General features: G+C 49.4%; 1 protein-coding gene across 3 annotated transcripts in view; it reads left to right on the forward strand.

The window, feature by feature from the left end:
* Positions 1 to 21,952, forward strand: part of ZDHHC14 (zinc finger DHHC-type palmitoyltransferase 14) — a 294,109-nt gene that overhangs the window by 261,346 nt on the left and 10,811 nt on the right. For all 3 annotated transcript variants that reach the window (XM_047858986.1, XM_047858984.1, XM_047858985.1), the window contains exons 6-8: positions 9,885 to 9,987; positions 11,104 to 11,213; positions 16,475 to 16,577. In XM_047858986.1, the coding sequence (XP_047714942.1) occupies positions 9,885 to 9,987; positions 11,104 to 11,213; positions 16,475 to 16,577 (316 nt within the window). The remainder of the gene's footprint in view (positions 1 to 9,884; positions 9,988 to 11,103; positions 11,214 to 16,474; positions 16,578 to 21,952) is intronic.

The raw sequence follows: 21,952 nt of genomic DNA on the forward strand, positions 1-21,952 counted from the left end.
AAGCCTCCTTCCACTGCTGAGGCCCTGGGAGTCTCTTTGGAGGTGGTTGATTTCTGATGGATGAAACTGATCCGTGACATTTCACACTCATGACAACTGCTCTCTGGCCGATGGCAGCGTGGCCCACAGCTCGTCCTCTCCAGACCTACAGTCTCTGTGGGGCAAGAGTCTATACGGCACCAAGCTCTTAAGACAAGAGGAGGTTTTCTGGCAAACTGCCTGAGCACAGGACCGGAGTCCAGTGTAGCCTCTGCACGTGACCTGCTGACTGTTCTCGGGCAAGAGGATAACTTAAATTTATAATTTTTCAGTGGCCTCCAATCTGGTCTCCTGACCATGATATGGAAATATTTTGATGAGAAATCGGGGTCCAGGCAAAGGTTTCTCACAGATTTACTGTGAGAAATATCCAACTGAAAGCAATGTCGATGAAATGAGAGAGATCAGAAACACAAAAGGCTATTTAACAACCAATGGAGGCACCTTATCTATCGGAAGCACTGCCAGGAGCAACAGAAACCCTGACATACCAGAAGGTCTTCATCGAGCCACCAGCAGGACCACAGGAGAAAGGAATCAAGCAGCTCACCCAATGAGAAGCGGGAGGTACCCGTCAGTGAGGATGGGATGGCATCTTGTTTGAGTGCGGCAAAGCCAAGAGGAGGGGGAGGTGGAGGAGGAGGGGGAGGTGGAGGAGGAGGGGGAGGAGAGGAGGACGGATGGGTAGAGCCAGTAGGCTCACTGGTGGCACTCAGCAGGTCCCTTCCCAGCCCACAGTGCAGCCCTGCTCACATCAGGGAGGCTAAGGATGCTGCCCGGGCCTCAGATGCCCTGGCCAGCCTTCCCTCCGGTTCCCTCCTTATCCCCCAGTGGCCTGAGGCCACTTCCTCCCTCTTATCTCTGCCTCAGAGAAGCAGAGGCAGTGGCGTGGCTGGGTGCTATGGACTCTCAGGAACCGCCCCCCCCCCCCTTCCCCAGGGAGAGATGGAAGGTGAGTCTTCTCCACGAAGAAAGGCACTGGGTCTTCTCTCCGCACAGCCAGGCAGTTTCCAAAGGACGAGGTCCGCTTGGCATCTGTTTCTTCCAAGATCGTTTGACGCAATACCCACTCCGTGCAAATTCTGCCCGGGTTACAAAGTCAAGAAGGAGCCACCGGCCCAGACCTCTGAAGCACATTCTATCAAAGGGGGCAGGCAGAGCAGCGAGGGTGGACAGAATGATTCACTCATCTCCTCAATGAACATCTGCCGGTGCCGAGACCTGGTGTATGACTCTGGGTTCTAAAGAGCAGAGTAAGTCTTACGTGGCCTAAAACATCATGGAGAGCTTGAGGTGGGGGTGAGGGTCCAGAAGGGCATCTTGCAGGGAAATCAGGAAAGGCTTTGGCAGGTAGCGTTTGCATAGGGCTTGGAAAGATTGGGGAAGAAATCCTAAAACTGGAGACATGGAGGGGAGAGATCCCAGGCAGGGCCAACAGCCTGAGCAGGGCCTGGTGATACGCAGCATGTGTCAGGGAAGAGCAGCCCGTCTGTAGGGCCAGACCTGGGCTTGTGTTCATTGATTCCTTCAGCAGGGTTTGCAGGGCTCCGGCAGCTCGGCCGTGCTCCCAGTCAGCAGGCCCTCCGCCCTAACGGTACAAGCACACAAATGCACTTACGACTCATACACACAGCGGGCATGGCGGGAGGGGAGCCGTGATAGCTAAGCTGTGGTTGGGGGGTCGGGGGTCAAGAGTGACTGCTCCCAGGAAGGGAAAGGCCCTGACAGCATTGTGTACCAGTCAGCCTTCCTGCCCAGGACGCTGGGGAACCAGCTTAGATTTCTGGCAGGTGAATGACCTCACCGGAGTCTTTCTGTCGTGGTGGTTGTGTGCTTAAGAGTACTCATTTGCAGCAGGGAACACAAGGAACGGGTGAGGCAATGTGTGCAGGGAAAAGGCCCCCGGAATTGAGATGGGTGGTAAGGGGACAGCTGAGCAGGTAAGCAATCAAATCAGTGCTGCTGGGAGGGAGGAGGGAGAGTCAGAGCCAGTTCGGAGGGCTCAGCCCTGGGGACCCAGGGGAGGGAAGGCACAGTGGAAAGGGGAGAGAGCTAGCACCGGTTAGAAATGCGTCCTATTTGAAATACACGCGCAGCACCTAAGAGTTGACCCCCCGGGAACCCCCACGTGAAGCTAGAGTAACCTCATGGTCCTCTGCAGTTCCTCGCATGAAAGGCAGAAAGAGGAACAAGTCATGAGCCTGCGGTGACAACATTACAGCCTCAGAGGACATGGCACTGGTCACGCAGAGCCAGGAGAGCCACGTGGCCTCGCCTCCAGCTCACCAGCGGATCTGCAGGTGGAAGTCCCCGCAGGGGTCCCCGCAGGAACAGGGCCACCGGGGCCAGCAGCATCCTCGAGGAGGAGCCAGAGAGGAGAAGCCCTGCGATCAACAGTCGTCACGATGAAACGGCATTAACATCCAATTAAAAGGATTACAGTCATTTTTAATCATGACTTATTGTTCAGCGCTCCCAAACGAAGAGTTTTCAGTGGTTGCTAAATCAAATGGTAATTGATTCTACGTGTGTGGAGGCTCTCGCCAAAAAGCCTTTTTATCCCCAATTTGCATTCATTTCGAGGCACGCTGTCTGAAAGGCACCGACGGCCTAATGGGCACGGTTCTGTTTTAATGGAATTTGGTAGAAGGCTCGGATTTGGCTCAATGCCCTCAGAAAGGAGGGACACCGTACTGCCCGTTGGAAAATTAATGACGGCGGCACAGGCCTTTGCTAGACTCAGCTTACAGGGCCCTTCTGTCCCGATGTCTGTGGGTCCTCAGGGGGACCCCAGGAAATAGGTAGGACAGGTGTCCATCGGTCCCTTACAGCTGAGCCTGCGCTGAAGGGTCAGATGACCCCAATTTACACTCAGCCGTGTTGCCAGAACTGGAGCCCAGATCTCCTTACCGCCAGCCCCTCTCTCCGGGCAGGGAACTGACACTCTTTCCCACTGCCCCTAACCGGTCTGTCTGAGTGAGTGCGTGAAGAATAAGCATCAGATTACATCTCATGGGGTCACAAGGTGGGGGAGGAGGTTGTTGGGGTTTTTCTAAATCACTCAGGTACTGGAAGAACATAACTCTCGTAAAAAAAATTTCAAATAGGAACATAAAAGAAGCACTGCTCTCCACCCTTCCTCTGTCGTTCTGTGGGAATCCTTGTCAGTTTTCATGGGTCTTTCCAGACGGTATTCGAAGAGTTTGAATACGTATGTGTCTGTACACCATTGCAGGGACTGTTTCTACCTAAGAAGGATCGTTTTCCTTGTATTCTTCAGCGGTTTGATTTTTAGATGTTTCCTGAAGGTATTTCCATGTCAGCATATGGATCTATCTCATTTTTTTCCCAGCTGCTTTATAGAGTTTCAGAACACAATCTATACTATATTTTTCTGTTGGTGAATACTTAGATTTCTTAATTGTTTTATTGCATAAAAATGAGGTGGCAGGCCATCTTGCACGTATGTCTTTGTGCACGAGTGTTAGTGTTTCTCCAGAATTGACAACTAAATGTGGAATCACTGAAAGTTAAGCATATTTTTTAAATTTTTTTTAACGTTTATTTATTTTTGAGACAGAGAGAGACAGAGCATGAATGGGGGAGGGGCAGAGAGAGAGGGAGACACAGAATCGGAAGCAGGCTCCAGGCTCTGGGTCATCAGCCCAGAGCCCGACGAGGGGCTCGAACTCACGGACCGTGAGATCGTGACCTGAGCTGAAGTCGGACGCTTAACCGACTGAGCCACCCAGGCGCCCCAAGTTAAGCATATTTTAAAAAATTTTTTGAAGTTTATTTTTTGAGCGAGCGAGCATGAATGGGGGAGGGGCAAAAGGAGAGGGAGAGAGAGAATTCCAAGCAGGCTCTGTGACATCAGCACAGAGCCCCGTGGGGGGGCTCCAAACTCATGAACTATAAGATCATGACCTGAGCCAAAATCGAGAGTCAGACGCTTAACCAACTGAGCCACCCAGGTGCCCCTCCAAGCATATTTTTTTTTATTTTTTTTTTTCAACGTTTATTTATTTTTGGGACAGAGACAGAGCATGAACGGGGGAGGGGCAGAGAGAGAGGGAGACACAGAATCAGAAACAGGCTCCAGGCTCCGAGCCATCAGCCCAGAGCCTGACACGGGGCTCGAACTCACGGACCGGGAGATCGTGACCTGGCTGAAGTCGGACGCTTAACCGACTGTGCCACCCAGGCGCCCCCCAAGCATATTTTTTAATATTTATTTTTGAGAGAGAGAGAGAGAGAGAGAGAGAGAGAGAGAGAGAGGAATGAGTGGGGGAGGGGCAGAGAGGGGGGAGAGAAGCAGGCTCGGCCATGTCAGCATAGAGCCTAATGCTGAGCTCGAACTCATGAACCATGAAATCATGACCTGAGCCAAAGTCATCTGATGGCTTAACCAACTGAGGCGCACACTGAGCCACCCAGGTGTCTGGAAAATTAAGCATCTTTTAAATGTTGACTGACATGCCACATTGTCCCCTAAAGAGATTGTACTGACTCATTCTCCCATTTCCCCACACCTTCATCCATATTGGATGTTACAGGTGCTGTGACTTTGGCCAATTTGTTTGTTGTTGTTTTTTTTTCAACGTTTATTTTTGGGACAGAGAGAGACAGAGCATGAACGGGGGAGGGGCAGAGAGAGAGGGAGACACAGAATTGGAAACAGGCTCCAGGCTCCGAGCCATCAGCCCAGAGCCCGACGCGGGGCTCGAACTCACGGACCGCGAGATCGTGACCTGGCTGAAGTCGGACGCTTAACCGACTACGCCACCCAGGCTCCCCAACTTTGGCCAATTTGATTTTGGGGGGGGGGAAATTCATTGGTTTAATTTCCATTTTCTGGATAATAATCAGCTTGTGCTTATTTTCATTTTTGTTGACATTTTTTTTTTCATGACCACAATGTGCCAGCTCCTAATCTCTGTCCATTTTGTAATCAGGTTGTTTGTTCTTTTCCTATTAACATGTTCTTTATTCTTAATAATAACCATTTAATATCTCTTGCGAATATTTTTCTCCCAACCTGTCACTTACCTTTTAAGTTGACTTTTTTACTACAAAAAAAAAAAAGCTTAACTTTTAACAAAATCCATCTACAAATCAGATACTACATGGCTCCTAGATTTTGTGTCTTATATCTGAACCCCAAAATTATAGGCATATGTCCTTTATTTCCCTCTAATACCTTTACATTTTATTTCTTCAGTTTGGCACAGTAATTTATCTGTAATCTACGTGTGTGTGTGTGTGTGTGTTTGTGTGTGTGTGTGGTGAGCTAAAGTTCTCACTTTGTTTTTCCCAAATGCTTAGTGAAGTGTTCCAGTGCTGTTCACTGTTCACTTCTGGCAGTTCTGAAACTTTTAGGTCTCAGGATTCCTTAACACTCTTAAACATTATTGAGGACTCAAGGAACTTTTGTTTAGGTAGATTATATATATTTCTAGAGGTCATGTTTGAAACTACAACTGAGAAATTTCTAAAACACAGAATGCACAAGCACTTTCCCTATTATGATGGGAGTGAGGCCCATCCCAAAGCCTTCAGATGAAGCCCCTGAATGACAGAAGCAGTTAGACTGGGAAGCAATGTCTTGGCATTGATTGGGAAATAGTTCTGACCTGGGGGTTTCCCTGAAAGGATCTCGGGGACCCCAAAGGCCCACGGGCCACACTTTGAGAGTCGCCAGTGTATTCTTTCACCCAAATTTGAAATGCCTTCTGTAGCCCTAGTGCCCACAGGGCTGTTTCAGACTCTGTGTTTTGTTTACTAAAGGTGTCCTCCCATCCCCCAACCCAAGAGTTGTTTTTTTTTTCAAGTTTTCTTACCCATTCTTGCACGTTTTCTCTTCCTGATATTTTAGAGTCAGTTTTTAATTCCTTTTTAAAATTCCGGAATTTTGATTGGAATTACAGTGACTTCATAGATTAATTTGGGAGAACTGCACATCTTTATTTCCTGGTATAAAAGAATATGGGGAAAAGGATTTGAGAGACTGAAAGATGATGGTCACATGATCCACACCGAAGGGTCTCCGTGACTTTCCATTGTCAAAGTGTCTATCATGTAAATTACCAGCTTGACCCCTCTGGGCCTCATCTTCCTCCTTGTAAAATTAAGGGATTAAGATAAATTAGGACTTTTTAACTTGAGGTCCATGTGCATTCTATGGAAAGGTGTCAGGAGAGATTTCTAAACTCAGAAAGGTTAGAAATCTTTGGTTCCATGATCTCTCACCTTTTATGATTTTCCAAACACTGAAATGCCCTCACCATTCCGTCCAACGTTCTTCCCTTGTGTCTGCAAGGCCTTCTCACCTCACTTACCTTCCCAAGGGCAAACAGATCCCTTAGGGCAGGAAGTGAGTCCCTCCCCCCTCTCCTGTCCTAAGTACAGGGCTGGCTGCACAGAAGGGCACCCAGCAGGCACTTCTGGGATCCCACGGAAACTCATCAGCATTTTTCAAAGTCTTTTTCATTTCCACAGTCATCTAGTGAGTACCTCAAAGTGCGACATCTTGGGGTAGAACTTAAATTAATGCCACAGCCCTGGCCAAAAAAAAGGGCTCACTGTCTTCTTGGGGGTTGGAGGGAGAAAGAGGCTGGCAGTGGTAACTGCTATAATTTTGAACCATCTCTGATACAGTAACACCCAACTGCTTATTAAATTGGCTCTTAGTTGAGTTGGTGTATTTCTTCCTCATTTCCTCCTTTAAAAATATCAGTAAATGGCTTTTGATACACTTAGGAAAAATTTATATTAATCTTATTATGGCATAGATATTTTCAACATCTGGCTCTGGAGTCAGTGAGGGGATGTGTTGTTCAAATATTTGTTCCCCAGCCTGAGAGGGAATTTGGAGGGGGAGTGGTCTACTTAGGCTGCCAAAGGTTCAAAAATCCCTGACAAAAAGAGGATCCCCATCTTCCCCCGCAGGGGTTGTGGTCAGCCTAGAGCCATGGGGATGTCAGCAGGAATAGGAAAGGAACCAGCCCAGGGCTTTTCTCTTGTACTGGCACAGCCACACTTTCAGGGCTCCATTTCCAGCTCTGCTGTTTCTCAAGCAAAGTACTTACCTGCTTTCTGCCTCAGTTTCCCTGTTGGGTAAGTGGGAATCACACTTCACCCTGGGTCACTGAGGATTAAGTGAGTTAATCCATAGGAAGCCTTTGGAGTACTACCTGATGCCTAGCCAGAGACACCAGCCATTGTTATGAATGACGATGAGGGTTCCTTAAGACATGCTGTGGGGGGCTCCACTGTGAGGGCCAAGGGAAAGAGGGCTGCGTCTTGCATTTTGCCTTGAATTCGTGTCATTTTGACACAGCTGTGAGCTAACAATCTGCTGATTATAAAATGTCTCTAAAGCGCATAAGATATTAATATAGAGATCTGCTAGTTTATTCTTGGACCTATAAGCCTTTAAAATCCCATGTCCACTGGTAACAACGCCTCCTTTGGGGAGTAATAATTTTAAGTGGCATTGCAAAGGGAAGAGCCACCAGAAAATGGGCTGTGCCGCTTTAAATGCTGTGATCCTCCCTCACGTGGACATACCAGGTCTTATATGGTTCACGCATATGAATTTGTGTGTATTTTGACATCACCATCATTCTACCTGGACTGTAAACTTTTGGTGACACAGAAGCATTTCTGAGATGGAGGTCTGGCTCTTCGCGCGTTATTCAGCAAATAAATCTTTTGCTTTCATTCTTTATTCTCTTTCCTACCCTGATCATTTCTTGCTTCCGTTTCACGTGTCCCTTCCTCTTTGATCTTTCTATCTCTTGTCTTTTCCTTCCAGCCTGTGGAGGTTCACTGCCAGTGTCACCCGCCTTTCCGCAACCCACTTCTCCTTGACTCAGTCTTCCCGCTGCTTACCTCCATCATTTCCCCCGGGGACTCCACTCCACCCACGTGGTTTGCCTCCCCAGTCTGCCCCCGGGGCGGGGGGATGCTCAGAAGAGGGGCACCTGTGAGCCTCACCTGTGAGAAGGCCGTTGAGAATGAGACCATCCGTGTGTCCCCACGTGCACCTGAGGCCTCCCCTCTTAACCATTGGCCCACCTGATAACTCTGGGGTTCCAAGGCAGATCTAGGTTGGGATCTGCTTCTCTGCATCTCTCTCTTACTCCACAGATCCTCCCTACACGTCCGAACTTACCTGCTTTTCCATAATAACCACCTGGTTCTCCTCTTCTCAAGAGATGTAGCTACTCCTCCCTTTTTACCGACCCCTGCCTCCACGAGGAATGGGCAGGGCCCGCGGTGGGCAGCGTGTGTTGGCATCTGTCTGACTCTGGGTGTGCTGGGCTGTTTTCGTCTTAGCTAGCTGGCAGAGGTACATTCTTCTCCTCCTCAGATGTCCATTTAAGTTCAGGGTAGTGCTTTTCTGAAGGCTTGCAGTTTCTAGAAGCTTAAGCCTTAGAAGAGCAGAGCATTCTTCTGCTTCTCCAAGAGCAGGGCCAGTGGTCTGTCCTGATGTTGAAAGTCAGTCGGTCAACAGGCAAGAGCCCATTCATTTCTCCCGTTTTGTATTTCACCCCACATGCCCGGACGGTGGTATTTGTTAATAATGGCATGGCAGATTGTGGCGCTGCACTGAATACTGTATTCATTGCTCTGGTCCAAAGATGAATTATATCCAATCCTGAAAAAAAAAAAAAGATCAATGGTGATGTATTACAGCGTGATCTCTGGCTTCTACCCTTGAGAGCATCAGGAAAGCCTGCGTGTTTACTTTCTCCAGCCTGTAACTTCTTGATGGGGGATGGATGGTGTATATTTAAACTCCCAGACCTGTGAGGAATATTTTTTCCCCAGAGAAACATCTATATCTTGTAAATAGAATTTTATAAACATTTGTGGAACAGAAAAATTCTCTAGTCCTTGGAAATTGCCACACTCTGGGTTGATTTATCTCATCTGTCGAAGAATACCACACTTTTTATCTTCTGGTTGTAGCACATTTTGTGGAGCTCGGGATGTGCCATCACTCAATGTCTGATTCAGCATCCACGTTTCCTAGTTGCCCATCAAATAGCTGAAAATAGCCTTAGGTGTTGGGGTGGGCTAAGGTGTTGGCAAAGAGTTCCCTAAGTTAAAATACCCCTCACCCTGACACCACTCTGAGAAATGACCCTGCTGGTTCAGAAGCCCACCCATAGGTGGGGGCAGGCAGCCACCAGTGGGTGAAAGGATCATCCAGGCAGAGAGAAAGCCGTGAAGGTGAGCCCTGCCCAGGCTACAGTTGCCCGTGGCCGGCCCTGCTCACAATTGTCAACTACTGTTGTGTGACGGTTCACTCGGCGTCAACATCAGGTTGGGGGACAAACCTGTTGATGTGATAGTGCCCAGCGTTCAGAAACTGAGATTAGAGTCTGAGACTGCAGTGACGTTCATGTTCAATGTCGCGTCCTTTCCTAGCAGGCCTGGGCCGCTGCCAACTCCGGCCAGCGTGCTTCCGGCTTTGCTGTCACAGTCATTGGCTGCACAGTGAGCCACAGGAAAAGGCCAAGGGCAGGTGGGGAGGAAATGTCCCCAGCCAGAGGAACTGTCCACCGTGAAACAGTAAACAGGTAATGTTCGGGGAGCCCACTGGTCGTTGACTGAGCACGATTGGGGTGAATCAGAAGGAGAGAGGGGCACAGTGCTGGACCTGAAGGGTCCCCCTCTGGTTAGGGACAAAGCTAGATAGATTCAGAGGCCTCAGTGAGCGTCTGTGGGGTTTCCCATCCGAATCTTACATCATCCTGGTTCCGCAGGCGCCCTGAGAACTTATCCCGCTTCCACCCCCCACCCCCACCCCGTTCTTCTCCTTGACCCCAGGCCACTGTGCTGGAGGCCGTGGTGTGCTTCTTCTCCGTCTGGTCTATCGTCGGCCTCTCGGGTTTCCACACATACCTGATCAGCTCCAACCAGACGACAAATGAAGATGTGAGTTCCCAGCGGTCTGGGGGGTGGGTGTGTGTGTCTGCGTCCAGAGGCGGGGGGCGGGGGATGGACAGGAGGGAGGAGCTCAGGGGCCAAGGCCTTGCGCATATTCCATTCCAGGTATGAGCCTCTGGGAGCAAACAATGTGCAGGGGGAGCATTTTCCTAGGGTCTCCATGATTTCCAGTGGGGAATCTCCAACCTCTCTTACCTTCTGACCACATCAGTTAGATACTAAGGTCAGCTGAGAGACCCCCATCTCCAAATTCTGAGGGAGGGGCTTATTGTCTATTCCTTCCTCTTCAGTAGTTTTGTGAGCAACCTGTCATACCTCCTCTGGAGGAGAGACCACGTCCAACTGATATCTCAGGGTGGATGAATCTGCCTTTCACATTTAACACTTTTGGAGGGGACCGCCCCCACCCAGAATTTAACTTTCTGTCCAGGATTATCTGCCTTTACTGAATGCAGATGGAGAGGAGGTATAAAAACAGAAAACATAATGTTGGAAATGTTCTTCATAAGCCTGGTCCTCTTTGCTCCGAATATTTAGACTCTGACAGAAGTGTATGTTAGTACAGGAATGAAATGTCAGAATCAGTCAGATTGCCTTAAAGCCTTGGGAAAATTGGCACCGAGGAGATACATGAGTTAAGAGAATTGTAATCGCGTTATTTGTATTTGGCAACTATGAATATTACAATCTGTGGGCTTATTTTGGTAACATTGTGAGGCTGAATTCAGACTATAAATGGGTAGTTACGGGAGCCGTGTTAACTCTTTCGGCTGCCATTTGTTTAATTACTGGTTAGCACGCCAACTGTAGGAAACAAATCTCCACTGGCTTATGCGAGCTGACCTTTGGGTACCGTGTTGTGGGAACAAGAGATTATTGTCCCCAAAGAATGTTGCTTTCTCCCTAGTCTGACCTGCTGTCTGGGGATATCTCCAAGTTTGAGGTAAATGCCAGTTTTCCTTGAGAAAAGTCTCTCGGTTTTCTCCCTGTGAAGAAATGAGTAAAGATGGTTTACGTTCTTGATGAGTTTCTCGTGACCCCATTGGCCTAAACTGTGGCATCAATATGAAGGATGTTGTATCATTCTCTGTCCTTTTCTTTCAGATTAAAGGATCTTGGTCAAATAAAAGAGGTAAAGAAAATTACAATCCCTACAGCTACGGAAATATCTTTACAAATTGCTGTGTTGCCCTGTGTGGGCCCATCTCTCCAAGGTAAGAGTCAGAAAGGATCGCGTTCTCTAACAGAGCTCGGGAAAGCCAACAGCACAGGCCTCCGGCACAGGCCTCGCGAGCTGGAGACCTGGCCACAAAACCCACTGTCACCTTTGGTCACACCCCTTATATGACCGCTGCTCAGTGGTCTGCTCTGTGTCAGGGAGACACGGCCTTAGTGAGGTGGAGATACGGCTGTCTCTTGTGTTGTTCCTGCCCTCTTTTGGGTTCTTTCACTGAATTTGTGTCAAGGTTGGGGAAAATCTCCTAAGGATCCAAATAGGAAAACTGAGGCACGTGACTCCAATTAAGTACTGAGTCATCTTGAGCATCTGTGACGAGCAGAGAGCTGTGGTCAGCTTAGTAGGGGGACCGGGACACAATGTGGGAAGCAGTTAGAAAACCTGTAGAAGGAGGTGCTAGGAGCTGAGTCATACAGGATGTCCATGCTAAAATAGCTCAACAGGACAGAGCGGACTGGGCTGAAGCAGCACGTATTATGGCAATGGCAACATGACCACACTGACCATGGCAGCGGCCGACACTGAATAGTGTTAGGTCTGCTCTAGGTCTTTATATGTATCAGACTTTATTCATTGTTTTACGTTTTTTTTTAAATAATTTTTTAAGTTTATTATTTTTTTTTTTTTTTGAGAGACAGAGAGACACAGAGAGAAAGGAAGTGTGTGTGCACAAGTCGGAGAGGGGCAGAGAGACGGGGAGAGAATCCCAAGCAGGCTCTGCACTGTTAGCACAGAGCCCAGTGCGGGGCTCGAACTCACGAGATCATGACCTGAGCGGAAATCCAGAGTCAGATGCTTAACCGACTGGGCCACCCAGGCACCCCTGTGTCAGCTTTTAACACCTCCCTCTGTGCCTGTGAGTTAAGGCAGTATTATGCCCTGTTTTGTGGACGAGAAAACTGGCACAGAGAGGTGAAGTAAGGTGCCAAGTTCACACAGCTAGTAAACTCTGCCTCATCGGGACCCAAACCCAGGCATCTGGTGTCAGAACCGGGGTGTGTGTGGAATGGCACTTGCGAGCGCCCCCCCAACCCCGCCCCAGGCAGGATTACGTGAGTACAAAATGCAGTCGAGTCCTGCTTATTGGTGAGCTACATCATGCAGAGCATTTCCAACAGAGTAACCCATCATCCACCATATTTCTTAAGCAAGTACTCCGAGTCTCTAGAATGAGCTTCCAAACCTTTATTACTTCCTCCCTTGTGGCTTCTAAATGTATAAATGGAGAGATTCCACAAAAAGCCACGGGGACTGTCTCCGAGGCAGCCCCACTGTGCACTTGGACCTCCATGGCCAGTCATTGCCGACATGTGCTAATGGAATGCAAACTTCATTTTTATTATCAGCCTCAGTGAAATATCATTAGGAAAGTAAGGGTGTTGCCCTCCCCAGAAACAAAATCCAAGCATATATTCCGAGGCCACGTCTTGGTACTGGGTTATGTTACTGGTACTACTGGGTAATTAGAAATTGGTTGTTTTCTGGGGCGCCTGGGTGGCTCAGTCAGTTGGACATCAGACTTCGACTCAGGTCATGATCTCACGGTTTGTGAGTTGGAGCCCCCATGTCAGACTCTGTGCTGACAGCTCGGAGCCTGGAGCCTGCTTCAGATTCTGCGTCTCCGTCTCTCTCTGCCCCTTCCCCATTCACACTCTGTCTCTCTCTGTCTGAAAAATAAATGAACGTTCAAAAAAAATGTAAGAAATTGGTTGTTTTCTAGAAACGAGAAAGTTGTGAGCCTAGTGTGCCATACTCCTGCTGAACTGGGGGCCCCCCAGAAGCCCCTGGCCTGCCCCTCAGAGGCTTCCTCTGAGGAGGGGCTGCACGAAGGGGCAGCCAAGGACTCTGGATGGGGGGCCACCTTGGGCTGGGGAGTCAGGCATGCCTGGGAGGGTGCTAGCCTCTCTCCAAGACAACTCCAGACCCACCTAGGCATCTCTCTTGGAGCTCTTTAGGCCAGAAAATCCCTCGGGAAATTCTTGGTTTTTCACAATTTAGCTTTGTTTCCTACTGGCGTGTATTTATTTGTGGAGAGTGGGGTAGGCCAGCAGCCAGGGCTAGGGCCCTTGGAGGAGCATAAGAGGCCAGGGGAACTGAATAGGCCTCCTTCCCTAAATCTAAAATACACATCTGAATCCATGAAAAGAATTTAAAAGTCTCACATTTTGAACAAATCTCTTTTCTTGTTCCCCATTTGGTGCTGATTTGTTTTGTTTAGAGAACAAATCTTGTCACACCAAACTTCTTTCTTCCATAACTGGATAAAATTTCCTACTGTGGCTGAGTTGGGGCTGTATTCTTTCCAAAACCCAAGTCCCTCTGGATGGGGCATTTCTCAAGGACAACCTCCCCTCAGAACATCGTGAACTGCTCACAGGTTTGCACAGGGAAGATGGGCTGCTGGCCTCTCCCACTGCACCCACAGGCTCCCCCAGCCTGGGCAGATACAATGGGGGGGATAGTGCCTGGCTTTGTTCTTCCCTCCTGTCACCTTCTTTGCCCCTTCTCTCTCTGCCCTACCTCACTCACCCTTGTGCCCATTAGAGGGCCAGAGCCTTCCCTGGACATCCCAGCCAAGCCTGTCCATCAGGGACTAAGAACCAGTGACATGCCCAGCATCGTGTGCCTGAGTTTCTCTAAAATGTTCTTAAGTGGCATAATGATGTGCTCATAAGAGTGTTTTTGTGGGGCTCCTGGCTGGCTCAGTCAGTTAAACGTCTGACTCTTGATTTCAGCTCAGGTCATGATCTCACAGTTATGGAATCGAGCCCTGCGTCAGGCTCCACGCTGAGCCTGGAGCCTGCTTGGGATTCTCTCTCTCACTTCCTCTGCCCCTTTCCCTCACTCATGTTCTGTCTCCCTCTCTCTCTCTCTAAAAAAGAAAAGGAAGGAAGGAAGGAAGGAAGGAAGGAAGGAAGGAAGGAAGAGAAAGAAAGCAAAACAAGGGTGTGTTCATGTTTCCTACTGAGAGCTGTGAGCCATGAGGGCAAAGACCCACATTCAGTTCCCTGCATGGGTCCCAGAGGTGTGCATGGCAGCAGGGTAGGAATGGCCACATTTGGGGGTAGGGGGTCCTCATACAAGTCTGGCAGAAGGAATGGAAAGTTGGAAAGACAGAAAGACCACTCCCAAGGTGTGGTCAGGGTCAGGCCCTGCAGGCCAGGGCTAAGGGTCAACCTGTGGTTGACAGGTTTAATAGAATGGCGAGTCTACATAGTCCAAAAGGGGTTGTGACAGAGGGTGGGGTGCAGTTTCCATGGGAAACCCAGGAGGGCTTCCCAGAGGAGGGGGCCTAAGTTGTCATCTATTCTAACAGATGAGTAGGAATTGGGGGACGGGAACTAAGGGAAAACAGAAAGGGGAGCAGCATGTGCAAAGGCCCTGAGGTGAGGGGAGAGCCTGTAGGAGAAGGAACTAAAGGAACTCGTGTGTAGGAGTGAGGGAACTACAGGGGGCAAAGCAAGAGGTAAGGCCAGGGGAGCACATCCAGATTAGGAGGGGCTCCTGGGCCATTGTGAGGACTAAAATGAGACTTGGGGCAGACTGTCACAGTCTGGGGGCATGTGGCTGGTCCATTAAACAGGCCTAACACACAGGATGAAGGCTGAGAAGAGGTTTGTTTTGTCCTCCCTGCTGCCCTTTCAGACTCTTTTGATGACCTAGTTCTTTTTTTTTTTTTTTTTTTTTTTTTGCTCCTGAATGAATTCCCCTGTAAGTCCCTTAGTTTCTCCTGTCACTTAAAAAAAAAAAAAAAAAAAGGACTCAGGGCACTTTCATTTCCTTGAGAATCATATTGTTTCAGTGAACGGAAACTCCGGAGTTCATAGAAAAGCAACACTTTCCACCCCTTCATCCCTACCCAGGTTGGGGTTTCAGGGGATCTTTTGGGAAGACAGTTCCGCCCGACTCCACGCTGGTTCTCTCCCAAGGGATCTGCGTCTGGCCTCAGCCTCGCCCCGCCTCTCTTGTGTGTGTCCTCAGGAGGGTACAGGTGTCGGCCTGTCCGCGGCACCCTTCTTTGCTTTTTACCCCTTTGACCTTCTATGCCCTGGCAGGGGGTCACAAACCTGGTCTGAGCTGCACGGGGCTCCAGCACCTCTTTTTGAAAGATGGAGCTTCTTGTTGCCTATTGGTTTTTCTAAACCTCTGGGGATCCAACAGAAACTGAAGCGGACAGAGTCCCATTCCAAGATCTTATCACAAGTATTTTTTTAATGCCTTGTTATTGTGTCGTCCGAACACCTGAAGGTAGAGGTTGCCATAACTCCTATCTTCTGGGGGCCTGACAAGTAGCAGGGCGACCTCACGGACCCCTCCGCCCTCAGGAGTGGGGAATGTACGTGAGCACATTGGATGCACCAGCAGCATTTCCAACGAGTGTGGCCCGAGCCCCAGATGGTGCGGGCCGCACCAGGAGCGCCCACTTATTAGCTGCACCTCCTCTTGTCCTTTGTAGTTCTGCCCTTAGACTCGAGGTCAGCTGCCAGGCAGAGGGGAGTGTGTAAAATCCCGACGCCACCAGGCGACAAGTGGTATGTGCCCCTAGAGGAGTCACACGCAGGTCCCAGAGAATCCGGAGAAGGGGCAGAAGCTAAGGCTGGGGGCTTTTGAACCTGGCCGTGAAGAACGGACAGCGGGGTGGAAGGGAGAGTGACTTGGGGCAAGAGAAACCAGAGCCGGAACGAAAGGCACAGGTGGCAAAGCCCAGAGAGGCGGGGCGGGGCCTTCTGTTCGCGCGCATGCGCTGGCGCTGGCGCAGGAGCAGGCGCAGGCGCACGGTGTCCCGAAGAGCTAGGCGCGCTGCGCTTGCAGTGAGAGGGCGTGGGTTGAGACCGGGCGGAAAGTGGGGACAAGTCCTCCGAGGCCTGGAGTGTTCGCAGGTGAAGGAGCGCGCCCCCCTCCCTCGAGCAGCGCCAGCGGGCGTAGAGACATTATCAGGATGGGGGGCAGTTAGACGGGGCCCCAGTGGCCATGATGGCCGGGGTTGGGGGGACAGGGTGGGAGGGGGTGGGAGTCTGTAGCTGGTGGCAGGGAACAGACGCTACAGACATTTGTCAAAGGCAGAGGTGACAGAATTTGGTACTGACTGTACCTGAAAGTGAGTCAGGGTGTATTCCCAGGTGCGTGCAGTGGCGCCCCACACAGAAAGAGGGAGCCCCGCATGGAAATTAAAATAGTATTGATGAGTCTTTGGCTTTTTATTCACTCTCTTCCTCCGTATTGCTTTTTCTCTTGTAGCCTCATTGACAGAAGAGGATACATCCAGCCTGACACACCGCAGCCAGCCGCACCCTCCAATGGCATTGCCGCCTACGGAGCCACGCAGTCACAGAGCGACATGGTAGGGACCACCTGCAGCCGGGCCCAGAGCTCCCTGCAGAGGCTTCTCTTCTGCTTCTGTGTTCACTAACCCAGTAACAGACCAAGCACACCTAGAAACCTTCCCGGAACACCCATTTACTGAAAGGCTCAGACGAGGGAACAGAAGCGTTAAATTAAGGCAATACCCAACAAAGGATTATGGCCCCTGAGTGGTTGGTTTGCTCTGGGTTGTGTAAGGGGAAGTCCGCATGCAAAAGGTCTTCCAGAAACAGCTTGTGGCACCTTGTAATGGAAAGCCCCCTTACACAGAACCAGGATGTCGTCCGGGGGTGGGGGGGAAGGGGTGAGATACAAGTGCTCCAAACTGGCCTGGCTGGCTGGCTGGCTGGTCCCTTTTTGTCCCTTTGCCTCAATCTGTGCTCACCTCCCCACCCCCTCTTTAAGTGTACAATGGGTGGCCACTTCTCCCCACTTTCAGCGGTGACCTTAGCTCAGTCATGCGTATCTCAATACACTAAATCAGACAAGGTGTTCTTGATTCACAGCCAAAACTGAGCTAGTGCCTCTCCAAGAGGTCTCATAGGGGTCCTGTGAGGTATGGAACGGCATGCTTGGTTTCCGGGCTGCAGGTTGGAGACTTGGGACAGGGGCAAGAGTCCCTCTGTGGGTACCCGAAAGCTCAGCCAGGCCCAGCTCCGACCATCCATCCCTTAAAACTCCTTAGGCGTCTGGAAGACAATGGCTTCACTTTATCTGGAACAGATTTCCCTAAAGAAGTTCCGTGTTTCTGAAAGGGACCCAGTCTGTGGCCACCCAGGAGCTGTTTGTTCTTTGTGGAAGGGAATCACCCATAAGAGAGTTTCCATAACAAACAAGTCAAAGACCCGCCTTCTGGAGTGGACTGGGAAAATGACAGCCTCCTGGGCACTTTGTTTCTGCTTATAAAGAAGGGCAAGGTGAAAGCCCACAGTCTCAAGACTGTCTCTGTAAGCATTCAGGGCTAAGGGAACACGCTTAATGCCAGCAACCCTGTAGCTGTGTTTATGACCCTGGAACTAGGCTCCAGCCCCCAGCAGAAGCGTGCTGGGACTAACTTGTTGGTAGTGGTGGTGTCTAATTTGTGCTGTGGTGCTTTCCTTCGCTAATAGAGCACCTCCTTTAAAGGAAAGTACATGTGTGTCACAGTCCTTGCCACTCTACTCTGAAAGTGGTCACAGGACATCTTGGTCGGTCCCCGCTCACCCGCATAAGTGACCTTTAAGGGTCACCCCCTTATTTTTCAGAGGACGAAAATGAGGAGAGAGAAAGGAGAGAGGCAGACAGGAGATTACATTTGTTTAGCACCGACTGTGTTCAAACACTTGATGATCAGAATCTTGTTTAATCCAAACCAACAATGGCAACTGGGCATGCCTGTCTCTTGCTTTTCTTTTTAAGCTAGGAGAAGCAGATCATCTCTGCCCAAGGGTACACAGCCACTAATTTGTGGATACAAACCAGTCTGATGACTCTAATGCCCACGTTCACTTCCAACGCTTCCTCCTTCAAGTGAACAGGCACTAAAGACCGCTGTGTCCGTGCTCAGTAGTCTTTCTCAGCCACTTACAGGCGCACAACAAACGTCCTGGAACGAATTCTGGCCACGGCATCCACTGATCACTTCTGTGGTGTGTGCGCATGTTTTCACATTGTGTATGTGACCTCTCATTGGTTCAGTAACCCTTCCTGAGTCCCTACTGTGTTGAGGACTCAACTGTGGTAGGGATGCAAGGTCTGTGGAGTGCAGTCCATCTGCCCTCAAGGAGGCAGCGTCCGGGGACAGGACACAAACACATACGGAAAGGAAGTAGTAGGAACCTGCACTAGGGGGCACCACTGACGGCAGTGGTCCTTATCAAAACCAACGAACTTACGTTAGTTTTACCCTGTGGCTCCCATGGTACTGATCCCACCTTTCAGTGCACTTTCACTAGATTTAAAAAGTAAGCAAGGCTACCTTCAGGATGTTGACACTGTTAAGCCACTTTATGTTAAGATGAGATGAGGGCATAATTTATTAATTCCACACATTTATTGAGTACCTACTATGTGCGTCTATGAGAGCCAGAGAGGGCAGGTTTAACAAGGGACACAGGTTTAACTCATTCCGTACGGTTAATCAGATTCCTCAAACTGCTCTTGTGCCCTCTGGAGTCTGTTCTAAGTAGACCACACCATAACCCCAGTTAAGGGCATACCCCCGAGGGAACTGGCCTAGCAGGAATGGTTATGGTGCCACTGCCTATTCCTATGGGAAGGCCACCTCCCAAGTAACCAGTGACCCTGAGGCACTGGGCTTGACGCCATATGGATTGTTTATAGAGGACACTTCCAAGATGAAGAAGAAGCTTGTAACGGTGAAGCAGTTGCCGTTGCTAAGCCCTTATCATTCAATCCAAAGCCTCTGGCTTGAACTCTTAGGAAGCATGAGGATATTAAAAACCTAGGGCTCCTTGCCCTTATGTTCTCCCCTCTATCTGGAGATGAGCCACAAGTGTGGGCAGCTGCATATGACGTCCACACGCCCTAAGTGCCAGTCAGATCAGGGACTCGGGAAGAGCTCTGACGTACAGCAAGTCCTGCTCAGTCCCCACCACAGGAGCCGTGGCATCCTGAGTCTGGGGAGGGACTGACTGAGGACCTGTGACCCTCAGGGACCTGCCAAGGCTGACTGCACCCCGACTTCATACCACCTCTACCTTGCTCACCCACGTGGAGGTAGAAGACACCATGTCCCCCAGCACCACCCGGCCACCAGCACACACAGAGGGGCAGAATTCCATTCGTTTCTTTGTCCAGCCACACACAGATCTTTCCTGAAGAGCTAGTAGGACAGCACGCTGAAAGTGCCATGGGATAGAAAAGAATGACCAAGGCACAGATCGTCCCCCGGGCGCCTTCCAGTACAGTAACACTCCAGCTGCCACAACCCTAATGCCATCTGTGCCCCTAAGTTCAGATTCATGACATTTTGCTTACACTTTCTGGACCAGCGTCTCCCCCTGCCTCCCATGGACTCCACAGTAGAGAAGCTGTACATCACTGAGTCCCATGGCCCACCCTGTCCCTGTCAGAGACAAAATCTAAAAATCCTGGCATGTCCACTCCAGATTTGGTCAATAGCACAGTCGTGGAGACTGGTCCCTGGGCCAAGGTGTTCCAGCAGTGGTAAAAAGTGTGCAGAGACATCTCTTTCACGTGGGAGGCACTTCACAGTCAAGCACCAGGCTTTCAAGAGGCCTTTCTTACCTCCTTTTGAAGAGCAGATGAGGGGGTGCCTGGATGGCTTAGTCGGTTGAGGGACCGACTTCAGCTCAGGTCATGATCTCACAGCTTGTGAGTTCGAGCCCCGCGTCGGGCTCTGTGCTGACAGCTCAGAGCCTGGAACCTGCTTCAGATTCTGTGTCTCCCTCTCTCTCTGCCCCTAACCCACTTGCATTCCATCTCTGTCTCTCTCAAAAATAAATAAACATTAAAAAAAATTTTTTTTAAATGAAGAGCAGATGGGGATTAACTGTGCAAAGAGCCAGACTTCTGACACTTTCTAGATGAGTGACCTTGACAAGTTGCCTAACCTCTCTCTGCCTCAGTGTTTTCATCCATAAAATGGGAACATATCGATATCCTTACCTTGTAGGATTTCTGTGGGGATTAAGTGAGCTAATGCATGTAAAGCACTTAAAACCTTGCCTAGCACAAGGTAAGAATTATATTTAAGTATTACTGTATTATTATTATTATTATTATTATTATTATTATTATTATTACTATCATCATCATCTCCCTGAGATCCATGGTGACAAGATCAGCCAGGTCAGTTTCATCCACTCTGAGCTACTGGGCAGCAATGGACATGATTCAGGTGAAGGAAAGAGCTTGGATGGGAAGCGGGGAGTGAGAGCTTCAGTCCTGGCTCCCGCCAGTTATCTCCCTGACTACTAGCAAGTCCCCCTGCCTCTGTGGCCCTCAGTTTTCCCCAGCTGCAAAATGGGAGCTGGGACTAATTTGTCCCTGAAGCCCCAACCAGCTCAGAGCTCTCTGTGAGTCTCTGATTTTTGCAGCTTGACAGATAGGTCAGAAGAGCAGAGAACAACTTCTCAGTCCCCATACACAGGAGAGGGAGCCAGCTCCCCCTGGAAGAGGGTAAATGCTGTGACCCTTGGTTCCTCCTACGCCTCCCACCCGCCCTGATGCAGACTGGAGACCCCGCACTTGGCACGGGAATGGGGGATGTGCTGCAGTCTGGACTTCATACCAAGCCTTCCCTTCTCATTTGTCTCCTGTTTCTCAAATTTCTAGGATAAACCCCACTTAGCCCTGGCGTATAATCTCTTTTATATGTTTCTGGATTTGGTTTGCTAGTGTTTTGTTGAGGATGTTTACATCTATGTTCATAAAAGATTTTGGTCCGCAGTTTCCTTTTCTTTCGATATTTTTGTTTGTTGTTCGTATCAGGGTTAATAATAGCTTCGTAGACTGAGTTGAAAAGTATTTCTTCTTCTTTTTGGAAGAGTTGCCGAAGAACTGGGATTCTTTTTAAGAGATGTAAAGCCATGTGGTCCCAAGCTTTTCTTTGTGGCTAGTTTTTTGATTACTAATTCACTCACTACCTATTACAGGTCCATTCAGATTTTCTATTTCTTCTTGAGTCAGTTTCAATAGTATGTGTCTTTCTAGGAGTTTATTTCATGAGGTTGCCTAATTTGTTGCCATTGTCTCTTTGGTCATACATCATTATTGTTTTATTATGGAAATAGGTGAAAGGAGGAAGAATTAAGTCTGAAAAAGTAAAAGCAAATAGAAAATGAGAGTAATTTGCAGAAGGGAAGGGAGAAGGAAGAAGTATCCCAGGACCATGGTGAGAGTGAAGGAACATGTGGGGTGAGCCCTGAAGGGGGAAATGGGTGTTTTGTGTTTCTCAAGCGCTGTGAAATGCGCGTTACTCCCCCAGAGGAGAGAGCTGGGAGACTCTAGCAAAGTGACTTCAGCGGGGGCTGCAGGCCCCGTGCGGTTTGCTTTGCTTTCTCCTACTTTGAGTAACGCCAGGACCAAGAGAAATATACGTATCAAGCAGTTTCCAGGAATTGTCAAAATCTGGAGCTAAAATATTTCAAGATTGACAATAAACTAATTCTCTGAGGCAAACAGTAACATTTCTTCCTTTCCTTTGACTTGCTTAGTCTGCCTATAACAGACACCCCGACCCTCACTACACACTGAGCCGACACATCAGAACCAGCAGTGCCTGGCAAGAAGGAACCTGAAACCCTTCAGGTTTTCTAGTGGCTGATACAGCAGTGGACACCCAGGAACTCACCTTTTGCTCTTTTGGAAACATGCATAATCACTAAGAGC

The sequence above is a fragment of the Prionailurus viverrinus genome, chromosome B2 (genome assembly GCF_022837055.1).
Source record: "Prionailurus viverrinus isolate Anna chromosome B2, UM_Priviv_1.0, whole genome shotgun sequence".
Taxonomy (NCBI): domain Eukaryota; kingdom Metazoa; phylum Chordata; class Mammalia; order Carnivora; family Felidae; genus Prionailurus; species Prionailurus viverrinus.